Below are 19709 nucleotides of genomic sequence, written 5' to 3' on the forward strand. Positions count from 1 at the left end.
CACACACATACACAGTTACCTATCTGTCTGAATAAAGACATGCCATAGACAACTAAATAGTTGTAATTAGTACATACTAAACCTATTGTATCTTCTGTCTCTAGTTAGGGCTTTTAGATCACTGTGTGTGTAGGCATTTGTTTGTGTTTTAAGCCCTGCTTAATCTCTAGAATCGCATAAATAAATCACATTTGAAGTTCTGAATGTGAGTTTGCATGCGGCATTGGATTTAATAGGATGAAAAGATTGTGTATCACAAAATTGCAAGAAAAAAATTACACGAGCTGCGTAGTCCTATTCACAATGAATGATGATTATGATCTGATTCTTTAAATATATAATTTAAAAAATACTTAAGTTTTGAATCAGTCTCGAGTGATATATATATATACAGGGGTTGGACAATGAAACTGAAACACTGGCCAATATAGTGTTGGAGGTTTCATGGCTATATTTATGCAGCCTGGTGGCCAGTCTTTACTGATCGCACATTCCACCAATAAGAGCAGAGTGTGAAGGTTGACTATGTGCACCCAATATCTCAAACATTGTACCCTGAAGGTGGTGCCGTGTATTAGGATGATAATGCACCAATACACACAGCAAGACTGGTGACAAGAGTGATTTGATGAACATGAAAGTAAAGTTAAACATCTCCCATGGCCTGCACAGTCACCAGATCTGAATATTATTGAGCCACTTTGGGGTGTTTTGGAGGAGCGAGTCAGGAAATGTTTTCATACACCAACATCACATAGTGACCTGGCCACTGTTCTGCGAAAGGAATGGCTCAAAATCCTTCTGGCTACTGTGCAGGACTTGTATTTGTCATTCCCAAGATGAAATAATGCTGTATTGGCTGCAAAAGGAGGCCAAACGGCATACTAATTGTGGTCTAAACCCAGGTGTTTCAGTTTCACTGTCCAACCCCTGTATATATATATATATATATATATATTTATATAGATATAGATATAGATATATAGATATATAGATAGATAGATACATATAATATATATAGATATTGATTGTGGCTTTGAGTGTATATTTATGCCGTGTGCATCTCAGTCCATGTGTGTAATCTGGCCAACCAGACTGAACAGATTTCCATATGCTTACACACACACATACACACACTCATGTCAAGTCATGCATGTCTGTGATTTGATGGATGGCTCAGTCTGGCTTGTTTGTGTTTTACATGGATGCCAGCGTGTGTGTGTTGTGCATGAACAGCTGGTTTCTTGGCTGTCAGTGTGTCAGAATGTGTGTAGGACAGCAGATTGTCACTGAGACACAGGTTTAAATGTGCTTGGTTTGCTTTATCACTATTATTATTGCTCATTGTTAGGATTAACAATTGAAAGCCTTAGTTGAAACAACTAACCCTAATGCCCTGTTAACAAATCACTGGACTGTACACTCTAAAAAAAAATGCTAGGTTAAAAACAACCCAATTTGGGTTATTTGGCAACCCAGCGCTGGGTAAATATTGGACAAAACACATGCTGGGTTATTTTGACCCAGCTGGTTGGGTTAAATGTTTTTACCAAACATGCTGGGTTATTTTAAGTCAGCTATTGTTTTAAAATTTTTATATTGCTGGCTTAAAATGGACTGGAACTTATAAAAAAAACACAGAATTACTAGAGGCAACAGCAATAATCAAAAGATGAACATTTATGATGAAGCAAGAACACACGGACAAAATACAAGACATAGTTTACAATATTGCATATATTTAAACTCATTTAACAAGCATTTTAGACATCAAAAATGTAACATTTAAAAGTAGCATTTTAATTTTAGTGTATTCAACCGTTTTCTGTAATTGCTTTTTACCAAAATAGCCCTAATTCTCGTGCCAGTGTTGGTGAAATCAAAGCTGGTGAAGGGCTGCTGTTTGGCGGGGTATCTGCGAACTTCAACCGCGGCCTCGCTTTTCACTCGTAGCTGAAAGATGCCGTGACTGACTCCAAAACCTGCCCATAAACAAACAGTACTGACATTAGAGAACATTTTTTAACATCAAATTAAATTAAACTCAGTACTATAACGAATAAAATCCATTTATTTTACGCAAGGCAAAAGGCGTTTCCGTCCGAGAAACAACCGCTGCTGATGCTGACATCTTGTCCTTATGTTGTGTTGTGTTGTGTAAAGTAATACAATTTATAGCACAGTAAATACTTTATAGATGCAAGAAAATGTATACAAACCTATATTACGCTGAAGAAGTGCAAAACGGCAGTGCTGAGAACCGCTCTCTCCTGTAGAGGACTCAAAAAGCCCACGCTCTGACTGTAACTCAGCAGCTGGATTGTTTCGTCAGAGAAAGGCTCAACCCAGCGGTTGGGTAGAAAAACTAACCCAGTGTTAAAAATGACCCAGCAACTTAGTTACAGAAAAACTACCAAGCACCTGGGTAGAAAATATTAAAAACAACCCAATAAAATGACCCAATGGGCTGAACCCAGCTTTTGGGTTAAAAAAAAAAAAAATTTAAAAAATAACCCAGCATTTTTTAGTGTATTGGTAGCTGCTAGTAGACGTTATTCAGAATTTTACTTAATGTTGATGACAATGAATTCTACTGTTCAAAAAAACATTTTTTATTGAATGCTTTTTATTCAGCAAGGATACATTAAACTGATCAAAAGTGAGAGTAAAGTATTTTATAATGTCGCAAAAGATTTCTATTCCAAATTAATGTTGTTCTTTTGAACATTCTATTCATCTTAATGCAGCAAATTAGCATATGAGTTTCGAAAAATTGTGTTGACGCTGAAAACTAAAGTAATGATACTGAAAATTCAGCTTTGCGTCACAGGAATAAATTACATTTCAAACTATATCAAAGAGAATTTAAATTGTAATGTTTTATAATATTACTGTTTTTATATTTTTGATCAAATAAATGCAAGCTACATGAGTACATGAGACTTCTTTTAAAAAATATTAAACCGACAAATTTGACACATTCTGGCATCGTTTAATTATGTATTTGTATATTGTGTGCAATTTCCATGAAGTTGTCACTAAACTACAGTATCTGACATTTGCATAAAGTTAACCGTTTCTTAGCAGCACTGGACATGTCCACATTGGTCACTGGTCATTGACGTTAGAAATCTGCAGCTTGAACTGTGTGTATCTGTGTTTTTGTGTGTGTGGGTGGGTGTGAAAGGGTAACACGATGCCACAGAGACCTGGTTTTACAACATAAAGGTCACTAGAGACCAGTGTTGATAAACACATCTGATAACCTGCTGTTATCAGGATCTGACCACATGCACACACACACGTACGTCTACTGTTCGAGTTATCTGAGAAATACACTAGGCTGTAAAAACATGAGAATTTGCTTCTTTTTAGTCTTTCATACACTGTATCCACAAAATTCTGTCTCTCTCCCGAACAGCTTAGTATGACTAGAGATAAAGTTGAACCGGTATTTTAGACTGACATTGAGATGGATGTGACAGTCAGAGACTGACAGCTCTTTCAGCACAGTGCTGGAGGTTTTACTGGTATTTAAGCTCCCCCTGTTGTGGTTTTCCTGTATGTTGTGCATCTAAACCTAAAAATCAATCTTAAAATCACAATTAGTCCGTCTCGTGCTCTGTACTAGTCTTGTAGAGCCAGATAAATTGACAAGTCCATACTGCAGCTTATTCTGAAAGAACCACCATTTGAGATGAGTTGCTTTTTTGGAGTATTTTGATTTTAGAATATAAAAATGACAACGTTGCTTAAATTTTCTTCATGTGTTCCTTCATTTTTCATTTGAGCATATTTCATTTGTTCTTTCATTTTGTTTGTTTATTGGTTAATAATTTTTTGTAGAATAATTCGTTTTTATGGTTTGTTCATTCATTGTTTGTCTGTGTATTTGTTTATTCATTATTTCATTTATTAATGAGTTCAGTATTTTTGTATTGGTTGATTCACTTTTTTGTTTGTTGGATCGTTCATTTATAACCTTGTTCATTTAATATTTTGTTTAATTTGTTCAATCGTTTCTTTAATTTATTTAAGTAGTTCATTCATTTGTATAGTTATTAGTTTGAATCATTTTTTAATGACTCAATTCACTTTTTCAGTTTGTTCTTTCTTTAGTTTCATTTTTTTCCTCTATTCATTCTTTCTTTCTTTTATTTATTAATGAGTTCAGTTATTTGTTTCATTTGGTGATTCACTCAATTGTATATTTGATCATTCATGCATGTGTTTGTTCATTCATTAATTTGGTAATTGTTCATTCGTTCATTCATGTTTCTTTAGTCACTTGTTTTCATGCATGTTCATTTTTTGTTTGTTTGTTTATTTGTAATTAATCTATTCATTTAGAATCTTAGGATATGAGATTGATGATATCACATTTAAAAATGACCTGGACTACTTTTCTGGCCAACGCTCTCTGTATCCAGTCTATTAAGTGTTTAAGTTTCTCTTTTATCTCTATTTAGTTCCATTTCATTTCAGTGCAGCGTTATTAGCATAACTATTGGAGTACAATATTGCAAAAGCATTAAGGACTCCCTCTCTCTCTCTCCCTGTAGTAATGGTCTGGAAGGAGGATGTAAATGAAAATGTCAGAGATCTTTATGAAGTGTATTGGATTTCACATCCTCCTCTTGTAAGCCGTAAAACTCTGGGGTCTTAATAACCGTTAGGACATGACTGAGGGGCAGCGGGCGTTTCAGAAGGGTTAAACGAACGTCTGTGTTTGCATGAGCAGAATATTTCGGTGGTTAATATTCCAGCGGTGCAGCAGTGATATTAGGGCCGTTTGAAAGCTTTTGACAGTCTGCGGTGATTGTGCAGTGATCACCTTCACGCTCCCGCTGGAGCTCTTCAACATTCATCCATTTCAGCCTGAAGGTCTTTACTGTGTGTTTATGAAACCTGAAGATCTCGTTTCACACAAGATTTCATTTTAATACGTCCAAGACTTTAATTTAGTCTGAGTCTGCCTTCATCTTATTTCAGTCATTCACATTTATGTTAGTTCATTCACTTGCTCGTTTGTTTATTATTGATGCCTCTTTTTGAATGGATTTGTTTTTCATGCATTATTTCTTTCATTGTTCGCCCATTCATTCATTCATTCATTCACTTTTGCTTTGTTGATTCCTTTATTCGTTCTCTCATTTGTTAATTCATTCATGTATTTGTTGAATCTTTTTTTTAATTGAATTTAAATCACTCATGTTTATTTGCAGCGTCTTGTTCATTCATATGTTATCATATTTAGTCATGTTTAGTTTTTTATCATGTGTCATATTTTGTTTGTTTATTCATTCATATTTTAGTATAGTTTGTTCATAAATTAGTATTTCTTTTTTGTTCAATAATTTTTAGTTTGTGCATTCATTTGTTTTTTCATTAGTTAATTAACTTGTACATTCATTAGTTTGAATCCATTTTTATATATTATATATTGCACAATCCAATACTTGATATATTGGTTTATTAATTTTTTCATTTTCATGTGTTGTTCATTCATTCATTCATTCATTGAGCTCAGTATTTTTTTCGTTTGTTGATTAACTCATTTATTTTATTATTCATGTTTGTTCATTCATTCATTTGTTAATTTATTCATTTATTCATACAGTTGTTTGTTTGTTCGTTCATTCGTTTGCCATTCATTCATTCGTTTGTTCAATTATTTATTCGTTTGTTCATTCATTAATTTGTTTGTTCATTCATGTGTTTATTCATTTGTTTGGTTAATCATTGATTCATTCATGCTTGTTCATTCATTCATTCATTCATTCATTCATTCATTTATTTGTTCGTTTGTTCATTCATTCAATTGTTTGTTCATTCATTCGTTCATTCATTAATTTGTTTGTTCATTCATTTGTTTATTCATTTATTTGTTCATTTGTTTGTACATTCGTTTGTGCATTTAACTGTTCATCCATTCATTCAGTTTGTTAATTCGTTCATTCATTTGTTCATTCATTCGTTCAGTTCATTTGATCATTAATTCATTTATTCATTTGTTCATTTGTTTGTTCATTCGCTTGTTCATTCATTCATTTTTCATTCATTTGTTCATTCATTCGTTCATTAATTCAGTTGTTCAGTCATTGGTTTGTTCATTCGTTCATTTGTTTGTTCATTGGTTTGTTCATTCATTCGATTGTTCATTCATTTGTTTGTTCATTTATTCATTTGTTTATTAATTCGTTCATTTGTTCATTCATTCGGTTGTTCGATCATTCGTTCATTGGTTTGTTCACTCATTTGTTCATTCATTTGTTCATTCATTCATTAATTCATTAATTTGTTTGTTCATTCATTGGTTTGTTCATGTGTTCATTCGTTTGTTCATTCACTCATTTGTTCATTCATTTGTTTATTTTTCTTTTATTTGTTCATTCATTCATATGTCTGTTTAGTCATTCATTGTCTTTATTTGTTCATTTTTTTATTCTGTTGTTTGTTCATTAGTTACATTATTCATTTGTACATTCATTAGTTTCATAATTTGTCCATTATAATCATTTTTTTTAATCCATTCGTTTGTTTATTAGATTGTTGATTGATTTATTCATTCATTTGTAAGTTATATTATTTGATCATTTGTTTGTTGTTCATGTATTTGTACATTAGTTTTTCAAATTGTACATTCATTTGTTTATTTGATGGTTCTTTTATTGGTTTGTTTGTTCGTTGATTTGTACATTCATTAGTTTAATTTGTACATTGAAATCTTTTTTAAGTAATTAATTGATTTATTTGTTCATTCATTTATTTTCTCATTAGTTCATTCAGCATCAGTATAGAACCTCTCGGGTGATCAGACCGCAGGCTATTAAATTCACTGTGTGTCAGCACATCTCTCTCTCTCTCTCTCTCTCTCTCTCTCAGTTTATGGTTTGTTCTATCTTTAGCTCTCTGTGTGATTGAAATAGCTTCTCTCCGGAGGCCGGCAGCTCTTAGCGAACACACACGCACACACGCAGTAGAGCGTAGCGATTGAACGGGGTGAGGTTTCACACAACAGGAGGGTGAATGTGGATCACTCCAGTGGGCCCTGCAGGAAAACCCTACAAACCCAAATACACACACACACACACACACACTCTTGTCTTTTTCTCTTGCTAGAAACCATCACACGCACTCTTTCTCTGTTCTCTCAGAGCCAGAGGTCTGTGCAGGGCGCGTGAGGCCGTCAGAATAATGATGCCAATAAGATCTGTTTTCCCTTTAGATCTCTTTCTTTCTATCTTTGTCTTCTGTTCCCCCTCGTTCTTTAGTTTTATTGCCTCCTCATCCTCTCAGACTCAGAAGTGATGGTGTCGGCCCCTCATTTAAGAAAATCTCTCTAGATGAAGCCCTGCTGGAAAACATCTGCGCCCAGATCTTTCCCACCCTGAGATTGTGATGTTCCTGTTTCACATCTCATATGTATGGACGTGAATCTGTGAAACTAACTTCTATAAATGGTTATATTTACATCAAAATGATGAGATTCCTCAAAATAGCAAGCTCCTGTCTGACTGGCTTGTTTTATGCCATTTCTTGGAGTCTGTGTGCAGGATTTCATCAGTCATCTGGGAAATGAGTCTTTTTGTTTTGAGTGGTAGATAAAATAGATATATCTGTATACTGTACCTTTAAATTCTGCTTTTAATTTATTTCCTGTATATGTTCAGTTATTCATTTAATTTATTCTTTTTGTCTTCTTTCATCTCTTCATTCATAGCTCCTGGATATTTGACGTTTACGAGGTTCATTTTGTTTGAAACATTCCATGTTTTGTTTTGCCCCTTCAGAGTTTGTGATTTCAGATTTACCCACCTCTAAACCTCACGTAAAACAACCACTTTGACTGCTTTACATCAGATGTTTTAGTGGATTGTTCTTGGTCAGAATAAGTTACAAAGTGGCCCAGATTCCAATACTTGAAGTCTGACGGTGCATCTGCATGAAAGCAGTTTTCTGTTTTGTTGGTTTCTGCACACCGATTACACTTCTGAACTCCATTTGCGTGATGAGATGGCACTCTATTTTAAACCGTTTGCTCTGGTGAGGTCTGGTAAGACGAGGCAAGATGAGCGACAGCGATGATGAAATTTTAAAAGGATTCGCTGTTGCTTTTTAAGCAGGAAATGCACTTTAACCATTTAAATAATGTTTACATGATGCTCCCCCTTTTAAGTAGATTACAGAGATTACAGAGACATGGGGAAAATGGGAAAGTTTGTTCTGGAAGAATCTGCAGTTCTGGCAATATGCAGCGATGCAGAAAAGGCCAAGATCTCACACACACAGTTTGTCTCAGCCCCCGGACTGACTCAGCTTGTCCTCCTCTTTCTGCATTCACTCGGTTTACTCTTTCATTACCAGAGCTTCCTTTGTTTTTTCATCCAGTTTTTAATCTTTTGTATGTTCTTTCTGCTAATATTTGTCTTATTTCTGGTTATCACCATGGGATTAAAAAAATTTTTAATTGCATTTTGCAATATTTGCAAGATGTTTTTGCAAGATAAAAACTACAAAAAAGTCAGAATTGTAATGAAATGAATTGCAAGAAAATAGTCAGAAATGTGGGATAAAAGTTCACAATTAGCCTTTTTTTATTTTTAATTCCTTAATATTTTATTTTTCATTCCTTATTATGTGAACTTTTTATTCTTTATTATTTATTATTACAATTAGTTTTTATTGTAAACTCGAGGGAAAAGTCTGAATTTTATGTTAGTCTCACAATTTTGACTTTTTTGTAAACTGAGAATTGAAAGATATAAACTCAAAATTGCAATTAAAAAGTCAGAAATGTAAGAAGTCTCAATTACCTATTTTAGATTTTATTCCATGGCAGAAAAAAAAAACTTAATTGTGAAATGTAACCTCAGAATTGCAAAACTGTAAGAAACGAGTTTATATCTCATAATTCTGACTTTTTCTTGCAGTTTTGCATTTATATTTCACACTTCTGATGTTTTTGCAACATAAAAACTCAGAATTCTGAAGAAAAAGTCAGAATTGTGAGTTATAAACACCTTTTTTAAAATTCTGTATTTATTATTTTTTGTGAACTCAGAATTGCAAGAAAATGTCAGAATTTTAAGTTTATATCTCATATTTTTTTGTGAGATAAAATAATTGCATCGGTATAAACTGAGAATTGTAAGATATAGACTCAGAATTGCAAGAAAATAGTCAAAAATGTAAGAAGTCTCAATTACCTATTTTATTTTTTATTCCATGGCAGAAAAAAATAGTGAGACTTAAAACTCAGAATTTCGAGGGAATGTGTCAAAATTGTGAGAAATAAGTTTATATCTCACAATTCACACTTTTTCTTGCAGTTCTGCATTTATATGTCCCACTTCTGACATTTTTGCAACATAAAAACTCAGGAATTGTGAGAGGTAAACTCAGAATTTTAAGAAAAAAGTCAGAAATGTTGGATAGTTTTTAATTCTGTATTTTTTATTTATTATTATTATTATTATTATTATTATATTTTTTGTAAGCTTAGAATTGCGAGAAAAAGGTTTTTTTTTTTTTTTGTGAGATAAAATACTTGCATAGGTATAAACTGAGAATTTCAAGAAAAAAGTCACAAATGTAAAAAAGTGTCAATTATCTATTTTATTTTTTTATTCCGTGGCAGAAAAAAAGAGACGTCAAAATTCTGACTTTTTCTTGCAATTCTAGATTTATAGCTCACACATCTGACGTTTTTGCAACATAAAAACTCTGGAATTGTGAGATATAAACTCAGAATTGCAAGAAAGTGAAGTGTGGGATAAAAGATTGCAATTAACCTTTTTTTAATTCTGTATGCATTTATTTGTTTGTTTTGTATAAACTCAGAATTGCGAGACAAGTCATAATTTTAAGTTTATATCTCACAATTTTGACTTTTTTTGTGTGGTAAAATATTTGCATGGGTATAAACTGAAAATTGTGAGGTATAAACTCAGAGTAGCAAGAAGAAAGTCAGAAATGTAAGAAGTTTCAATTATTATTATTATTATTATTATTTTTGGAAGAAAAACAAACAAACAAAAACCTTAATTGTGAGATGTAAACTCAGTTGCGAGAGAAAATGTCAAAATTGTATGATATGAGATTATACAGTATAGTAGTTTATATCATTATGATGTTATTTCTCAGAATTCTGAAAAACAAGTCAGAATTGTGAGGGGGGAGAAAAAATCAATTTTTTTTTTTTCTCGGAAAGGGGCTTCCATAATGTCCTTTGTACCTGCAATAAAAATGAAGCATTTTCCCATGATTTATTCACCCTTCAAACTGGACTTTCTTTCATTTGTGGAACAAAAAGTATGAATTTCAGAGCTGCTTTTTTCAATACAACTAAAGCAAAAAGTGACCAGGGGCTTTCAAGCTCCACAAAGGACAAAAAAGCAGCATAAAAGTACCAAACATTTTTTTATATGACTTCTGCACTATACTCCAAGTCTTTTGAAGTCATAACATCTTATTTGGGTCTCTCATACAAAGCTATCAAATGACTGAGGGCAGGACACAAGAAACATGGACTGCTTATACAGTGCTTTTATGGTGCTTTCATGTTATTCTTAGAGCTTGACAGCCTCTGCATGCTTTCATGGTATGAAAAAGATTACTGTGAAGAGTTTGGAATGAGGATGATGTGAGATATGAGTAAACGGTTTTCAATTAAGGTTGAGCTGATTCTTTAATGTTCTGGTCATATGATCATAAGCAGCTATTTAGAATGTAAGATTGTGTGTCACTGATTTGCTTTTTTCAACTGTAAACAAACTGGTCTGTGCTTCCATGTTTCTGGTGTGTTTGAGATACTGATGTGTTTTTGTTCTCTCTGTCTGTCTCTCTGTAGACGCTGGAGGCTGTGTTGACCTTTAAATACAGCGGAGGAGCCGGTCAGGTGGAGGGCTACTACCGCGAGCTCAGTCTGGGGGTCAGAGTGGATGTTGAACCGTCAGTTTTCTTCACACGAGTCAGCACTTTACCTGCCACCAGGTATCAAACAATACATTTACTCTACACTCAAGAGGCAAGCCTCTGCCTACAGAACATGTTTAGCACATTTGTAACTTTTTTTTGTTTAAAAAGGAAAGTATATCGATACCAAGGGGTTATATTATACATATGTCATAGTTTCTACATATTTGTAGTATTTTTTTAAAGTGTCATTATGTTGTAAATTACAAAAAATTATTTGTAATTTAGCCCTTTTTACTGTGACCCATGTAAACACTATTTTTGCAGTAAATAAATAAATAAAAATTATGATAATAATAATAATAATATTAAAAAAGAAAAAAAATAGACATTTTGCTTCACAGTACAGTTGCAAAAATAATATTTTAATTTGTTTATTTTATTTATATGTGCATCAGTTATAACTCCATGTATCTGCAAATAATATACTGCATGTAGACCAAATAATATATTACTAAATATATATACACTACCAGTCAAAGGTTTATATATATATATACACACACACAACCAGTCAAAAGTTTTTGAGCAGTAAGTATTTTTAATGTTTAAAAAAAAGCTTTGAAATCACAAAAATAAATTACAATTTAAAATATATATAAATATAATAAATATATATAAATATAATGAAAATTATTTTAAATATAAAAAATATTTCTGCTGTACTTTAGATCATATAAATGCAGGCTTGGTGAGCAGAAGAGACTTTAAAAATCATTGAAAAAAAGCTTACTGTTCAAAAACGTTTCCGTATTAGTGCTGTCAAATCGATTAATTACGATTAATTGTGATTAATTGCAACTAAAATAAAAGTTATAAATATATAGATGTGTGTGTATATATTTATATATGCATGTAAATATACACAGTACACACACATGTATTATTTAAACACAAACTTTTATTTTGGATGCGATTAATCATGGTTAATTGCAACTAATCGATTTGACATCACTAGTGCTCTCTCTCTATTAAACATTGACATGTGGATTTTTTATTATTTTATTATTTTTTATTATTAATTCTCAAGCGTCAAGTTTTACTAGCGAACCTGACACTGTTGTCTTTAGTGTTAGTTTTCTAAGAGAGTACAGAAAAAAATATAAGCTAAAGAATGTCATTATCTCAAATGGAATATGAACGTTCTAAACTGCTTGAAGACAAATAATAGATTGTGATTTTGTCGTCAAACAGCATCAGAGCAGTACGAAACCTCACTCTACATCCATTTATGTAGTTTACATCATAATGTACTGTCCACACACACTGCCCTGTAATTGTCAGCTGCATTATTAAGGGCGAGTTCTCATCTGCTGAATAAATGAAGCCGCAAAGGTCATTTATGAAGAAGCCGCTCAGCTCTAGTCGACCTGAACGCTGATGTTTCGTGTGATACAGCCGAGGTGGATATGAATGACTGTTGCTGAGATGGAGAGAGGGATAGACAGATGGAGATGGATGGAGAGAGAGAGAGACTGATCACACCTTAGTAATGATCACTTGAAGTGACTCATTAGCTGTAATAATATCTGCTGTCTCAGTCATCTAGATCATCTATCATTCCTGTCGGATGGATCGGCTGCTCACACACACTGCGTTTTGCTGAGCGTTTCTCTTTATAACACTCTGGACCAGTGCTGAGGAGTAACCAGATGAAAGTACTGCATTTATCAGTAGCATGACAGCAACTCTGCTTTTTTTTATAAATGTCTACTTTATCTAGTAACAAGCTCATTTGTTTCTTTCACATGTTGGGGATCTGATTCATTTTAGCAAGTCAGTTCTTTTTGATTAATGATTCAAAAACAGTTTAATAGTTGAGCTGTTGTGTATTGTGAGCTTCAAAGTCACTTCCTCAGCACTGCTCTGTGTGCCTCATTCTGAACTTCATTCATGCAATGGCTGTAAACCTCAAATTATGATTAGCTCATTCTTCCACACGAGGCCAAGAAAGTTTCATTCTGCAAACTGGACGCTGGCCAAGAACAACAGTGGCACATAGAAATGGAAAGTCCTGCTTCTGGTGAATGGGTGTGAAATTTTCAGCAGTCGGCTGGTCGATGCGTGTCTCTGATGACTTCAGGTGCTCTAAGAATAGCAGCACTAAATGTGAACACACCTCATTACATCTCTACGAGGGCAACAGGTTTATAAGAAGAATGTGTAATGTCTTTGTTTAGACATTACATTTAATGTTTAAAAATGCAAAATTGAGTTATAGGGTTAATATAATATAATATAATATAATATAATATAATATAATATAATATAATATAATAATATTATTATTATTATTTTGTATATTTTATAATACTATTTAAATATAATATTTAATATCACATTATTATTATTATTATTGTTATTATTGTTGTTATTATTATAGAAGATATAATTAGGATCAATATAATATAATATAATATAATAATACAATACAATAAAATAATATTATTGTTATTTTTAATATTTAATAAATATAATATTTAATATTACAATATTATTAAGTACTTATTATTAATTATTTTTAGGATAGTTCAATTGAATTATAATTTAAATATTTATTATTTATTATTTTAAATAGTATTATTATTATATTTAAATATAATCGAATATTTAATATAGCATATGATTATTGATTATGACTATTTAATTGTTATAATATAATATAATAATGTTATTAAGTATTGCTTTTTAAAATTGTATATTATTTTAATATAACAATATTTAATGCTTACATTTTTATTATTTATTATTAACTGTTGTTAAAATATTTATTATTATATTGTTATTATTGTTATTGTTATTATTATTGTTGTGTTTAAATGTCATTTAATATAACATTGTTGATGTTTTGATTGTTATATGATTATTATATTTTTGCTTTTTTTTTAATTTAATAACTATGACTATTATTGTTATTTACTTTTTTAAAATAATGGTGTGTGTGTGTGTGTGTGTGGTAATTTGTTAAAAGACAGTATATGTTAATTATAGTAGTATTTTTATTCAATAATTAAATTTTAATAATGTAATTTATATATATTTTTTTTTATAATTTAAATTTATAATTTAACATTTTCATATATACTACATTGTATTCTTGATTTATGCATATATACCACAATTGCTAATAATAAGAATTTACATATTTATGTATTATTATATATTATATAAATTACTGTTATAATTTATATATTTATATTAAACATTTTAACATTTCAATAAAATATTGAAGTAATAATTCAATTTAATTCAATAATGATTAAGATTTACTGGAATAAATAAATAAATAAGAATGGATAAATATTTTAAAGTTTAGAATGTGCTCTTATTATTTATTATTAATGAAAACATTTAAAGAAATTTAGTGTGTTTTATAAGGCATTATCAATTATATATATATATATATATATATATATATATATATATATATATATATATGTGTGGAATGTGAAACGTTTACACACGTACACACTCAGACACACACTAATGTTCACAGCCTCTCGAAAGATCCACTCGAGCGCGGTGCAGTTCTTCAGCTCACTACCTCTGAGGAGATGAAATAATGTTCCTGAAATGAAAATCTTCTAGACATTTCTGGGCGGTGGGTCCAGACAAATGGCCCATCGTCTGCGCTGAATAATGTAGGCAGAGTAGAGGTCTGTTCCACGCCGCAGACCTGATGAAAACTCATTGGACTGCCTGGGTTATTTCTCTGTAAAGGTTCTTAAAGATTCGGGGACGATGCTTTCTGAACACGTAAAGCAGTCTGTGACTAATGTCTGTGTCTTTAATTCACACCCACACCTCTTATGTGTGGACAAATGTACAGCATGTGTGTGTTTGATCAAGTGAATTCAACAGGATGTTGTAAAAAGCAACAGTTTAATTACTAAACTCAGACACCATTAACACACGCCCACAACAAGCACCTCACCATCGCTTTTAGACACACTCAACACACAAATAACACAGAAAGACCATTAAATAAAAAACAACCTGTCTTAAAAAAGCTTTTATCTCTTGTGTGGTGTGAACGGATGTAGTGAGACAAGGAACTCTGGAGGCAACATTCAAATGCCAAATAAGAGAAAGCTACAGTCTTCATGACATTTTGTCTTTTGCAAATCCAGTGGCTTATAGGATTGTTTGGGGTTCAGTACGGCTTAAACTCACAGCTTAAAACATATGCATTAATTCACTTATAATGGAAGTCTATGGAGTGAAGCAATCAGGCAGAAATGTGCAACTCGTATTAATGTTATTGGATATATTCATTCTTCTTCAGTGTTGTTTTTTTGATATTTTTGCAACTTGTATCTTACAATTCATTTCTCTCAATTAGAATTTTTTCAGAATTCCAAGATATAAACTCAGAATTCTGATGGGAAAAAAATGGAATTGTGTGATATAAACGGCGATATAAATTGCGATATGTAACCAGAATTCTGAGTTTATATCTCTCAATTCTGACTTCATTTCCAAATTTAAGTCTGAATTGTGAGATAAAAAGTCTACTTATTTATTTATTTTTTTTTTTTTTAATCCTATAGTGGCTTCCATAATTAATTTTTATCTTGTGGTGGAAATGGGCTTTCAAAATTAATACATTATTAAATTATAATATTATAAATATTTTTTAAGTCAATTGTTACATATACAACTAGTTAAAATGGCTGTTGAAAAAATAAATTTGAAAAATAAAATGGCTTAACACTGTTTTCACAGTTTTTGAGTCATATAATAGTAACATAAATTAGTAAATTTTATATTTTAAAAAATATTGTAAATGCTAGGTTTTTGGCTGTAGCAGTTGTAATAATAGTAATAGTAGGAATAGTAATAGTAATAATAATTAATAGATGGCAATAATAATAATAAATCCTAATAATAATAATACATGAAAATAGTAATAATAGTAATATTGTAAATGCTAGGTTTTTTAGATGTAGAAATAGTTATAATAATAATATTAATAGTAATAGTAATAGTAATAATACTAGTAGTACACTGATGTTAATTGATAATAATAATAATTGATAATAGATGGCAGTAACACTAAATAATAATAATAATCCATTTATGAAAATCTGTTATTGTTTATTAAATTATTCCATAAAAAAATAGTTAAATATAGCTGTTTATCACTGTTTGTGAGTCGTATAGTAGTAACATAAATTAATACATTTTATTAAAAGAATTATAATATTGTAAATGCTAGGTTTTCAGTTGTAGTAGTAGTTATAACAATAATAATAGTAGTAATAGTAATAATAATAAGTAATAGTATTAGTAGTAATTGATAATAGATGGCAATAATAATAAATCCTAATCCTAATAATAATAATAATAATAATAATAATACTTATTATAAATAATAATGTTTATTAAGCTATTACATATAAGAATAGTTAAATATGGCTGTTTATCACTGTTTTTGAGTCATAGAATAGCAACATAAATTAATATTTATTTGCAAAAAATTAATTATATATATTTTTAATTATAATAATATTGTAAATTCAAGATTTTCAGTTGCAGTAGTTGTTATAATAATAATAATAATAATAATTGATAATAGATGGCAATAATAAATAATAATAATAATCAATTTATTTTGACTTTAAAAAATAGTTTTTAGTCATATAATAGTAACATGAATTAATTTTACTTTTAAGTTGTTAAAAGTTGTTGTAGTAGTAGTTATATATATATATATTATCATTATAAATTCTTACAATAGATTGCGCTTGCAACGTCAAGGTCGTGGGTTCAATTCATATGGAATGACTGCATCAGATATAACTTTACACAGTCAGTGTTAGCAGTTGTTTGACATTAGGTCAACAGGTATAATCTTCTTGTGTCTATTTTATTAAATTGCTGTGTACATTATGTTCACATGTTCACATTTATACATAAAGTACTTCGTCTTTCGCCCAAGAACTTCTGCTGTAAGTGCATTACATGTTTATTTGTAAAGCACTTTTCACAATCCATGCTATTTCGAAGCAGCTTTGCGGAAAATCTCGCCTTATTGTCTTGAACCCCCAGTGAGCTGCTGAAAGCGAATGGGCTAAACAAAAAGATGTTTTATTTCAAAGAAAGATTATGAATACAAACCTTTTAATGAGATCCAGAATGTGTATTAAGAGAGTAAACAGGGTCAAATTCCTGTGATGTTTAAATTGAAATGTTCCTCAGTGTTTTCCGGCGGTGACGTCACTCGCTGCGGGAAAACTTTCGGCATCTGCTCACGAGTTGAGAGAGATTGATGGAGAGCGAGAGAATGAGGGATGCTCGGTGTTGAGTAAGCATTGGTTGGCACCCGCTCTCAATTTCTCTCTGCTATTTAAAACTTGGCAGCATCTCTTGTGATGATTCATTCCCCACTGATCACTGTAAGAAGTGAGAGAGAGAAAGAGAGAGAGAGACACTGTATGTCTTCGTATCATTCAAGATCTTTGCTTTTTATAAACACAAAGCTTACTGGGGTTTAAAGAGGTCATATGATGGTAAACTGGCCTTTTCTTGCTCTATTGAAATTTGATGCACTATATTTGATGTACTAATCCTTAAAGCTACAGATGCCAAAAATAGATTCTTTGATTCTAATGGGATGAGATGATGAAGATAGGAAATAGTCACGAAAACTCATTTATGATACATTTTGTTGCAAGAAACCATGACTAATGTTATAAGTGGACTTTGGGGAGGAAATACAAGCAGGGTAAAATTTGATTTGTGTGTATTGTGTTATTGTGGTGGGTTTGAGAATTTGTTTCCATAAATAAAGATGCAGGTAGCACACACACATACACACACACACACACACAGAGCTTTTGCTACATGAAAGAGATGCTAACCTTTGATGTTTGGACAGAAGATGACAAGTACATCTGCATGACCTCTTGTGCCCATCTGTTTTGGGGTGTGTGTGTGTTTGTATGTGTGTGTGCTTACATTTATTTTTGTGTTTGTATTAGTAGTATAAACTGATGTCAGATTGAATATCAAAAATATTTAAACCAAGCAAATGTTGTGGATACTTTTGTACACACACTACTATTCAAAAGTATATAAAATAATAACATTATGTTTTTGAAAAATTAAAAAGTATTTTATTTTTTAGTAAAGTAAAAAGAAATATTGTTTTTTGTTTTGTTTTGATTTTGACCAATTTAAATAAGTGTTTTTTAAATATCTGAACATATTTTAAAATGTAATTTTTTGTTTTTGAAAAAAAGAATTTGAGTTTTTATAAAAATAAAAATATTTATATAAATAAAATGTTTAAAAAAATGAAGTAAAAATAAATATTGCAACTTTTTTGTTGTTTACAATTTAAAACAAGTGTTTTCTATTTGAATATATTTTAAAATGTAATTTATTTCTGTGATGCAAAGCTGAATTTTTTTAAATATCAAAAATATTTAAACCAAGCAAATTTTGTGGATATTTCTTGTACATACACTACTGTTCAACAGTATATAAAATAATAACATTTTGTTTTTGAAAAAAGTCCTTTATTATTTACAAAAATGTAACTTTTTTCAAAAATAAAGGGGAAAAAATATATAGCGACCTCTTTTTTTTAACAATTTAAAATAAGTGTTTTGTATTTGAATACGTTTTAAAATGTAATTTATTTCTGTGATGCAAAGCTAAATTTTTAGCAGCAATACTCCAGTCTTCAGTGTCATCAGAAACATTTATTATTTTCAATTTTAAAAACAGTTGTGCTGCTTTTTTTTTTTAGGATTCTTGATGAATAGTTTAAAAGAGCAAGATTTATTTGAAATACATTTTGGTAGCAAAATCAAAAAATAAAAATGTTTTTTGTTAAATCATTTCACAATATCGTGTTTAATTTTTAACAATTTGTCCACTGCAATATGTTTTCTTTGCCCTAACCAACTGTGACACAGGAAGCTCATGAAGACATTGTGACAGTTATTGATTGATTGATTGATTGATTTTATTGTATTTTATTTTATTTTTGTTTTATTTCTGTTGCATTGTAGTAATCCCACCCAGTAAAATCTCATTGGTCCAAAGTCCTGATCAAGTTTTACTTTATTTTTGCTTTGAGTCAGGACAGGAAGTTTGATATTCAAACTTTAATAATTACCTGAAGTGATCCACAGGGTGTGATATCTGTACTTCATTAATACTTCCTCGGTTTGTCTTTCTCTGTGTTTCTGCAGTACTCGTCAATGTCATCTACTGCTGGATGTGTTCAACTCGACCGAACATGAGCTCACGTTGTCTGCCAAGAACAACCAGGACCTGGTGCTGCACGCCAGCGAGTGTCAGAGGTACATACATACACACACACACACACACACACGGACTCCTCCTTCATCAGTGTGATGTAACGCCGTCTGTCTGGCTGATTGAAGTCTGTAGACTGTCAGACGGCATTACCTGACCCTCTCCTCCGCTGACAGCTCTCCATTTCATGAAAGTTACTCTCATGAACCAGAGCTGCAGCGGGTCACACTTTCTGACTTTCATAGAGCTTCTCTCGCTTATAGTGTCTCTGTATACGTTGCAGCAGGTTTCTAATGCGACTCTTTGAAAATTGCCTTTAGGGTCTTTTTTTGAAGATTTGCAGAGAAATGCAAACTTAAGGAGACAGGCTTCACCACATGATATGCCTTCGTTTGAAGGAATGAAGGATAAAAAGTAAATGCGACTGTTTTATTCCCCTCCTCAGTTAAGTGTCTAAGATG

The 19709-nt window shown here is 31.2% G+C and overlaps 1 protein-coding gene across 2 annotated transcripts in view; it reads left to right on the forward strand.

Moving 5' to 3' along the window:
* trappc9 (trafficking protein particle complex subunit 9) overlaps nt 1–19709 on the forward strand; it is a 275482-nt gene that overhangs the window by 147644 nt on the left and 108129 nt on the right. For both annotated transcript variants that reach the window (XM_051136711.1, XM_051136712.1), the window contains 2 exons: nt 10853–10995; nt 19182–19292. In XM_051136711.1, the coding sequence (XP_050992668.1) occupies nt 10853–10995; nt 19182–19292 (254 nt within the window). The remainder of the gene's footprint in view (nt 1–10852; nt 10996–19181; nt 19293–19709) is intronic.

The sequence above is a fragment of the Labeo rohita genome, chromosome 19 (assembly GCF_022985175.1).
Source record: "Labeo rohita strain BAU-BD-2019 chromosome 19, IGBB_LRoh.1.0, whole genome shotgun sequence".
NCBI classification, from domain to species: domain Eukaryota; kingdom Metazoa; phylum Chordata; class Actinopteri; order Cypriniformes; family Cyprinidae; genus Labeo; species Labeo rohita.